Source organism: Malus domestica, chromosome 01 (assembly GCF_042453785.1).
Source record: "Malus domestica chromosome 01, GDT2T_hap1".
NCBI classification, from domain to species: domain Eukaryota; kingdom Viridiplantae; phylum Streptophyta; class Magnoliopsida; order Rosales; family Rosaceae; genus Malus; species Malus domestica.
Window position 1 is genome coordinate 5,542,308 of NC_091661.1, and position 9,821 is coordinate 5,552,128.

Sequence of the window (9,821 nt, forward strand, 5' to 3'; positions counted from 1 at the left end):
TGTGTGTGTGTGTGTGTGGTCACGGGTTGGCCAATTTAAAATGGTCTCAAGCCCTAATTGGGCTATAGAATTTAGGGCTTACACAAAAGAGTCCAAATAGGAATAAAACCAACTCGCGTCAACACGCTCGTGACGATGCCTACAACTTAATTACGTCAGTGAGAAAAATAATTTAAAACTATATGCATACATCCACATCACTAAGCCTCGAGGGCATTATCGTCACTTTACACTCTCAGGGAGGAAATATATATAATAATTTGGGACGGGTTGTCACATATCAACTATCATTTTTATGTTTAAAATTTGATATCTCCTTTAAAGATGCTCTTAGCATTTCTCTTACGGGAAAATTTAACAAAAATCATCAAAGGTGGTACTTTGGCACCAAAATTGAAGTCTAAGTGGTAATTAGACAAAACTTTTAGTAGAGGTGGCAGATACACACAATTTCAATAATTTAGGTGGTGTTTGTGGCCGTGTTTGTGCAAATTTTAAAAAAAAAATAAAAATTTATCAACTTTATCACATGCCTTTTAATGGAGCAGACATGTCTGCCATGTGTCTCGTTGATTAACTTCGCATGGAGCCGTTATGATATAAAAGTATCTCTAAAACAAATGTTAAAATTCTAAGTATAATGTTACTGCGCATATTTGACATCAAAAATCTCTCTAATCGAAGTGTTATTTGCTGACTGAATTTGAAGAATTTGTGATTTATAGTCAAATTTGACATCAATGTGAAATTTATTTTTAATTTATTTTAATAGTGGATCCCTTATTATACTAATATTTCAATCCATAAAAATTTTATTTCATTTTTTTTAATAATTACAACCATTAAAGCTCTATTTAAATAATAAAATAACATTTGACAACTGTCACATCCTGGCCTGGGCTCCCACCACATCCCGGGCTCAATTCTACCGTAACACGATATTGTCCGCTTTGGATCCCGACCACGCTCTCATGGTTTTGGGCACTAACCACGCCCTCACGATTTTGTTTCTGGGAACTCACACGATAACTTCCCAGTGGGTCACCCATCCTGGAATTACTCTTGCGCGAACTCGCTTAACTTCGGAGTTCCTACGGAACCCGAAGCCAGTGAGCTTCCAAAAGACCTCATGCTAAGTAGAGATGAGAATATACATATAAAGCTTACAGAATCCACTTCCCTGGGCGATGTGGGATGTTACATCAACGGTTGGAAAAGTACAAAATTTGACAAAAGACTTCAGATTACCACATCAGCCATCAATTATAATTTAACTCTTATAATTTAACATTTCCTTCGAAGATGATCTAAAGCGTTTATTTTGAAGCTGCAAACGCTCTTGCCATGTTTTACATTCATTGACACGCAGTGATCGAGAGCAAACTGTTCTTTCGCCTTTTTCAAAAAAAAAAAAAAACAATAAAAAAGAACGCATGCCTTGTAAATCAGCATATGCGCCAAGCATGTGTTTCGCATTCATTGGCTTCGCATGGAGCTGTTTTGAGTTTTGACATAATGTATGCCTTGTAAATAAGCAAATGCTCCTAGCATGTGCGTCGAATTGGTTGCATCTAGCAGCATACATGCATGTGATGTGTGTCGTATTGATTGGCTCCGCATAGACATGCTTCTTAGTGCAGTTCCAATGTTAGCCTTTCTGACCAATAGGCAATTCAATCTCCTAAGTGAATAGTAATTGTTCAAGTGCATTTTCACCTGTAAACTTAATAGTTCAGGTTATTTATATTAAAATATTATTATTTTTCTTTTATAAAATATTTTTAAATTTAGAAAATAATAAAAGATTGGTTGAAGTATTTGAAAATGTTGAAATGTAGTGTAAGGTGGAAGAACATGGTTAGATATTTATAGAAAATAAATTATAATTTTTTTGTATTTTTAATTAAATTTTTTTTTTTGTTGTATTTAATTATATATATTTTTTTTGTATTTTTAAGTAATTTTTTTATTATTTTCTTGTAATTTTTTAATAGTAGCTGACCTCAGTGTGTCATCACATAACCCCTAGAGCTAGGCTGGGCAATTCTGGCCTGGGGTCTAATTGGGCTACCCCATAGCCCAGTGGACTTAGAAGGGTTGGAGGAGATTTTGGTGAGAGAAGGGGATTTAATCCACTATCTCCTAGGAGATAGCACCACTATGGAAGTAGGGGTGGATTCGGTTCCGTTCGGTTCAGTTTTTGGCCGAAACTGAAAACCAAACCGAAATTACTGTTCGGTTCGGTTTTTCTTTGGTTTTTTTTTTGGTTTGTTTTTTTCGGTTTTGAGTTTTTTCGGTTCAGTTTCAGTCTGGTTCGGTTTTTTCCATGATTTTTTTTTTTTTTAAATCTGGTGGTGGCCAAAGAAGAACCCAGAAGAGCAAAGGAGGAATTGTTGCCATCTTGATCTGTTAGAAAGCGAAATCCCAATAAGGAACCGAGCTTGCTCCTCATTCTTCATTGATTTCAATTGGTTTTCTTTTCTCACAGACTAATCATCAAACAATAATTATAAAGAAAATTTGAAGGAAATCTGCTACCAATAAATCATCAAACAATAATTATAAAGAAATATGTTCTTGCTTTGTTCCTGAGATCTCTCTTTTGCATCGACAATAAAGATGGTGGATTGGGGGCAGCTTCCTCTCCTTGTTGCCAAATTGAAAGATTATAATATGCAGAACCCCAACAAAATAATTAAAAGAAAAACCCATTTTAATTCAGCAAAATTACAATATAAATCATATTCATTTTGATTCGAAAATTACCTGTAAAAGATGGGAAAATCCGGATTAGAATCTTCCAATTTAGATGGGTTCCGATTCGAAGGGGGCGAGGGAAAATCATGGTTTGGAAGAAGGAATCTACGAGGAGGACATGAGAAGATTGGAGAGAAAGTGATTTGGAAGAAGTGATGAAGGAGAGAGAGACTGAGGAACAGAGGAAGCATAGATGAAGAAAGTTGCGGAGGGGAGAGAGAGAGAGTGTGTAGAAGAAAAGTGAAAACTGAAATGGAAGTCGGCTAGGGTTTGTAACTTTTGAAATTTTATAAAGCATAAGGATTAGAATACCTATAAATAAGATAGTTGTACAGTTATAGCAACATAAAGCCAACAGCAAGTTGGTTTGAAGAAACTATCCAAACCTTGAGGGAAAGGGTTCGAATCCTCCAGCCACCAGGTTTTGGCGTATTTTTATATGATTTTCATATATTGGTTCGGTTTGGTCTAGTCCGGTTTCAGCTTGGTAATTCGAAGACACTATTGATTCAAACTCTGCATCTACTAAATCCGACTAATTCCTAAAAGAACAATGCTTGCTTACTCAAGAATGAGCAAATACATAGACTAAGGTCGCTTAGTCAATATATTGTAGTTTAGTCAAACTATTGTTTATACATAGACTATCCGTAATATTTTTACCCATCTCATTCATCTATTTTTATACAATTAGACTAAACGACTTTAGTTTAAATTGATCTTTATAAAGTGATTTATAATATGAACATCATAAACACGAAGTTCTATAAATCCACAATAAACAATTTTAAGTAAGAACCCCTACTCATACTTTGAGTAGCTAAGTATTATTCGAGCTTGCTATTTTAAGTCGGGATTATCTTCTAGACCAACAATGTGCACCAACCCCACCACGTGCAAAATGTATTGGTGATGCTGGGTTTGTTGTCATTCGATGTGGCGCAGTTCACTAAATATCACACACCTGCATCAAATTAGTCGTAGGATGCATTGGTCGTAGAAATCCAACCAGTCGGGAAGATGATGGCTGGTCTGGTGTGTTGTGGTTCAATTTGAATAGGGTTGCTATTGGGTTTGTACGATAAGAGAAGGCGGAAAAGAGAGATAAGTAGTGACAAAGATGAGCACATGGGAGAGACAAAAAGACTTTTTTTGTACTGTATAACTTTTTTGATAATTTGTTTATTTAACTTTCCACAATCATTTTATTTCAACATTTTTTTACAAATTGCTTAATGGTAATTCTATTAACTTCTTTTACAAATTGCTTATTGGTAATTCTATTAACACTCCACAATGTTATTGTTGATCCTAAAAACTACCAAGCCTACGTGGTGCGCAGACCGAGTAATCTATAAGCTAACTACGTCCTTCGGTTAAATGCGGGGCGTGCCAACTCGTCGGCCGAGCTCGGCCGAGGACTAAAATTTGTTGATGTTGCGTTGGGTGCGCGGATGACTTCTGTGTCTCGCGATTGCGACCAAGGAAGGAACACGTCTCGGCCTCTTGGGTTCTCGAACCTAAAGACAAGGCTACTATTCTTACGAAGTTCACAAATCATCGTCATCGGATTCGATCACAGTGACGGTATTCGTCAGAGTAAACTCACGCCGAATCGACACCAAAGTGTAAGGGCACAAATACTCAAAGCGGATATGTCTTAACAATAAACGTGGTTCGACCCTCGAAATGCCGAACTGTAAATCCCACCTGAGAGTATCCAATCATAAACTAACTCGGCGTGCAATGTGCCGAGCCTAATAAACTGTAACACCTCACTTCGCCAAGAAGGCTAATGAGATGACCTCGACCAATAAGGATTCAGAAATCCTTTTTGACCGAGACTTGGATAGATAACCAGTCACCCTCAACGCAGTGCTATTTATGCCAACTGAAGATGTTGCGAGACCGGCTGGTTCTACGGTGAAAGTGTTATCTATGCCGACTAAAGATATCACCGGTTGCCTTCACAATGCTGTTTATCCAAACTGAAGGTGTGTCGGCGGAAAAAGAAAAGGAAAAAATCTCAAGGTTGTTGAGAGAATTTGCACAGGGCAGTTGTGTGTTGAATTGAAGGGGGCTTTGAATCATGCACAACCTCCTCTATTTATAGCATTAGGTACTGTCTAGATCGAGTTAAAACCCTACTTGGATTAGGATTTCTTCTTCTAATCAAACACCATCTCGACCAGTCCTATTTTCACTTTGACTTTGAACCCAGTCCTTTATCAAGCCGGATTCACTTCTGGTTTATCAATATCCATATCTTGCTGAGACTCCTTATTCCACCAGGATTCAATTACTCGTCTCGCAGCATGACTTAACCGACCTAGGTTAGGAAGCCCATGAACTAAACGATCCACGGTAACCTTTTCGTAAGGCCTTCTGAGCCGAGAATAAATCTCGACCCAAACCAATATTTTGGGCCCAAACATTGCCCCCTCGCTTCTAAGGACTTTTTCAGCCTGAAGTCTTTGGCCGAGCCTTGACCTTAGAAAAGAGACACTAGGCTCCGTCTCCCGAGGTGCATTTATGAAGCACGATTGCACAATCTTGATTTCGTCAGATACCTCGCCAAGTGTCCTCTTCTCAGCATGACCTGAAGTGTCTTTTCATCATTACCCCTTTGATCCGCAAGATTTTTGAATTCCTCAAGGCGTGCGGATGTCCAAACATCCTCACATCATTATACCTATCGCTGCATGCCATCATGGAATCTCGATTTACGAATCTTTCGGTACCCTCGAGATCGTGCGGACACCAAAACATCCTTTCTTCATAAAAGGACGTCGTCACAATATCATCATGACCCCTTAATCTGCGAGTTTTTTGGTTCTTTCTCCTGGGTCTGTTAATATTCTCCATCACTCCATAATTATTAGCGATCTTCTCGATCACTCTCCCCATTTGGTCTTCCATTCCACGAGTCTATAAATACCCAGCCTTCTATTATTCATTCTTTACGTTTTCAAATTTTCCATACTTTCTCTTGTTCAAAAGATTAAAAGAAAATCCCCTGACTTTCTCCCAGAAAACCTTCAAAACCATTCCAATGGCCTCCTTCATCTCTAAGCTTTCTAAGGAATGTGATAAATGAGGGCAATCATCAACCAGCACTCAATCAAGACTCTGTGCTTTGAGAGCGACATGAGCACCCCCCACCAGATCCTTGGTCCACTTTTTAAGGATGCAGTGCCACCAGCTATTACCAAACTCTTCAAGGAGCAGTGTCTAACACCCCTACTGCAAGGGTTTGAATGGTCGATGTGGGATTCAGCAAAACCCCAAGGCTCCTGGCCCTCAACCACTACAACCTGGGCAACCTGGGTTGCACGGATGGAAAATATCTTCGGTGAGCAATAGAAAGCTCTTGGCATTTATGATGCCATTCGTCTTTCGTCTATGGAGCTCGTCATGGACAAGGAGCTTCTTATGGTAGCCTCAAGCTTCTGGTGCTCAGCCACCAGCACTATGGTCCTTCCCCTCGACCCCATGGGTCCTACTATCCTTGATATTACCGCGATCCTAGGGACTTCCCCTTTTGGCATCCCGGTTGACGCTACCCTCTTCGGGTACCCATCGACCATCGACCTGAAGGCACTTTTCAACAATCGGGCTATCGAAACGCTGAGCGGAGAGGGTCAAAAACCCTCAAAGGAGGAAGTTCATAAACTTTATAAGAACTTCCTCAACTACAACACTCTTTACCTCCACTTTGCCGACCGAGAGGAGGAGAACCTACGGCAGGGAGAACACGAAGCCTTCCTCTTCTACTGGTATAAGAAATTTATTTATTGTACCAAGTCCAACAAATGCTTGGTCGAGAACATGCCGGTGGCCAAAGCCCTGGCTAGCGGTCACACCCTGGTGCTTAGTCCAGCCATCCTTGCCCATCTTCTGCGTTGTTTGGCTGAGATGACCCTTCACAAGATCGACCTACACCAGAGTGGCCCCCTCTAGGTATTCCAACTTTGGCTGCAGGTTTATTTCATCACCCTTCGGCCAGAGCTTGCCAGTTTCTCGACTACTGAAGTGTTTGGCCTTCAGGTGGCCTCTCGACCAGTACCTTCTCACCAAGCTGAAGACGTGTTCAGATACTTTTTCAGCCTTAATGCCCTTTCCGACGATGAATTCTTGATCTGCCGTCGTCAAGAATATCCTTTGTCGATCAAACTTCCCACATCAGCATGGAGTGCAGTTAATGATGCTGATCTCCGTCAATCTTGGGGGTCGTTTGTGCTTACCCGCGACCTTCCTCTTGGGTGTGACGCGCACCGAGCAAGTTGGGAAGTATATCACCCCCAATTCACTACTTGGTAACTCGGCTATCTTCAGGGTTGCCCGATGCCTCTTCTTACCTCTCGCTCCCTGTTGAGCCGATGACGCCTATCTGGCTCTTCAAAGAAAGAGTGCAAAGATGCCAAAAAGAAGTTTCAAGAACGGTTCCAAAAATTCCGCATTCGACCAACCGTTCCAAAATCCTTTAGTATTAACACTTTCGGTGATTGGTGGGAAGAGTATACCCAAAACAATTTTGGTGCTCCGGTCGCAGATGTCCTGAACAAGATCTTCGGCGGTCGACCTAATAAGGCTTCTGCCCCCCAATCCCAAGGTAATGGTCTATTCCTACCTTCTTCCTTCGACTTTGAACTCTACTGATTTGCTTTTACTTTCTCAAGTAGTCGGTCACTGAAAAAGGTAGAAGTGGTCGCTGAGGCGGTGGCTAGGAAAAAATTGACCATCTCCAAGAGGGCTAAGACCACTACGCAGGCCTTGCTGAGCAAACGGCCTCGTCAAGAGGTCAAGTTGGCCGTCGAACCCTCTCGACTGGTAAAACGGGTCAAGAAGCTGGCGAAGAAAGAACGGGAGATTCATGTTATCTCCAGTCAGACTACGGGAGCGACGACTCCTTGTGTTTCCCTTCTACCCCTGTCGTCCAAGCTTCGACAGAGAAACGGCCAATTCTTGCCAAAGAAACAGCCCATGTACGGCCTGTTTCTCAAGTCGTTGGACCAGTTGTTGCTCCACTGGTCGAGGCGTCTGTAGCTTCGGGGCCAGCTGTTGCGCTTGTCTTGGAAGGAGCGGTCCCCTTGGCCGAGACAAATCTTCCTGAAAATCCAAAACACACGGCAGTCGTTGTAGAAGAGAGCGACGGGAGTGATGAGATTCCATTGACGAGTCACCTTCAACCACGTAATCCATCTCCCCCTGTGCCCGAGGCAGTTGTCCAAGTCGGCCCTTTTGCGGTCGATCATGGCAAACGACCTTCCGTAGAGCCAGAAGCGACGGTGGAAACACCCGTTCATCCGCAGGACCAGAACCTTAACATTGCTCCCCAAGAAGCCACTTCGGCCTTCATAAGTACCCCTACCACTTTTCTTCGGTTACTTTTCTACCTTAGAACTCTAAACTAGAAAGATACCAAATGTCAGGTGCCTACCCATTCTTTTCATCAAAAATTCTACGCGACGAAAGGTGTTATCTATATTTCTTGGCTGCCGTAATGGCCATCGAACGTAGATAACCTTCATCGGCCGCGTGAACTGAGAAGCAGTCTAAGACACTGGGCTCGGCCATTAAGTTCTTTAGGTTAGAGCAACGAACCCTAAGATATGGCCGAAGTCTCCTCTCGGCAGGTTTAAAACAAAAACCTTCTTGCTATATTCTGTCGTGATTTCCTTATGCTTAAACTGATTTTTATGTTCAACCTTCATGGGAAGTCAAGTTTAAAGCTCTCTTATCAAGCACTTCTGGAGCGGCTGGCCCTTCGGCTACTACAACTGAACCTGTCGATTCAGCTGCTCTGGTTCGACTGCAAGAATTTTTGTCTCTCTCGGCGTCACAAGTCCTTGAGCACAAATGTCTTGATTTGTTGGGTGCATGCCTAAACGACCTCGGAGCAGATGGTCAAATGAGCGCCGAGGCTATTGTTCAGGCGTCGTCCGCCTTGGAGCGAGTTCGAGAATCCTTTAATGTTCTCGAGAATGCTCTTCGGGCTGATAATGATTTGAAAGCTGCCATGGCCGTCCAGACAATATTCGTCTGAAGATCGATGCTTTAAAGGTGAAAGGGGAAGCCTTGACCGACCTTGACCGACCTTGACCGACCTTGACCGACCTTGACCGTCAAATGGCCGAACTGGCAAAACGAAGGTCGGCTATTGCTTCTGAGCTTGCGAAGGACTTCGAGTCGGGCGGTAAAGATTGTTTAACCGAGTATGCGGCGAACGCAAAGCAAGTCAAGCAGCTGAAGATGGACAAGAAGAACCGGCAAGCTGAGGTCATAATGGGCGAAGCAAGGTGGCTTGAGCTGAAGGCACTTCTTGAAACTCTTCTTCCTTCATCGCCTTAGAATATTTTAATTGTAAACCATCTTATTAATGAAATGAAACAAGCTTTTACTCTTGCATCTCCCATGTGACTGGGTAGTATTTTTTTAAGAACTTTCCATTAATTGGTAATTCGTGAATAATACCGATTCGATCTCTAAGATGGTATGCCCCTTTATCGAGAACTTTATGGACGACAAACAGTCCTCCCCAATTCGGCGACCATTTGCCAAACCTGGGGTCTTTAATTCCCATGGGTAACACAGTTTGCCAAACTAACTCTCCTTCGCCGAACGTTTTTTGTTTGACTCTTTGATTATAAGCTCGCTCGGCAATTTTCTTTTGTGCCACTAGAAGATTGTAAGCATCAAGCTGATCTTCTTCCAAATCTTCTAACTCTTGTAACATGGCCTGGTTGTATTCGACGTTGGACAAACTACTCTGCTCGATCACGCGTAAAGAATTTACACTTAGATCGATTGGTAACATCGCGTCATGTCCATAGGTTAACGTATATGGGGTGGTCCCCGTTGCTGACCGGGGTGAAGTCCGATATGCCCATAAGGCTTCATTCAATTTTAAATGCCACATGCCAGGTCTTTCTTTTATCATTTTTTTAAGAATATCGATCAAAACCTTATTACTTGCTTCGGCTTGTCCATTCGCTTGTGGATAGTATGGTGTGGACTGCTCAAGCCAAATTTTTAAGCTCGCCGTATACTCTTTGAACCTTTCA

General features: G+C 42.0%; 1 protein-coding gene across 1 annotated transcript; it reads right to left on the bottom strand.

Moving 5' to 3' along the window:
• Positions 1–9,154: 9,154 nt before the first annotated feature.
• LOC103424411 (uncharacterized) lies at positions 9,155–9,574 on the bottom strand. The gene has a single exon (XM_008362494.2). The coding sequence runs from the start codon at positions 9,572–9,574 to the stop codon at positions 9,155–9,157; it is 420 nt and encodes a 139-aa protein (XP_008360716.2).
• Positions 9,575–9,821: the final 247 nt, after the last annotated feature.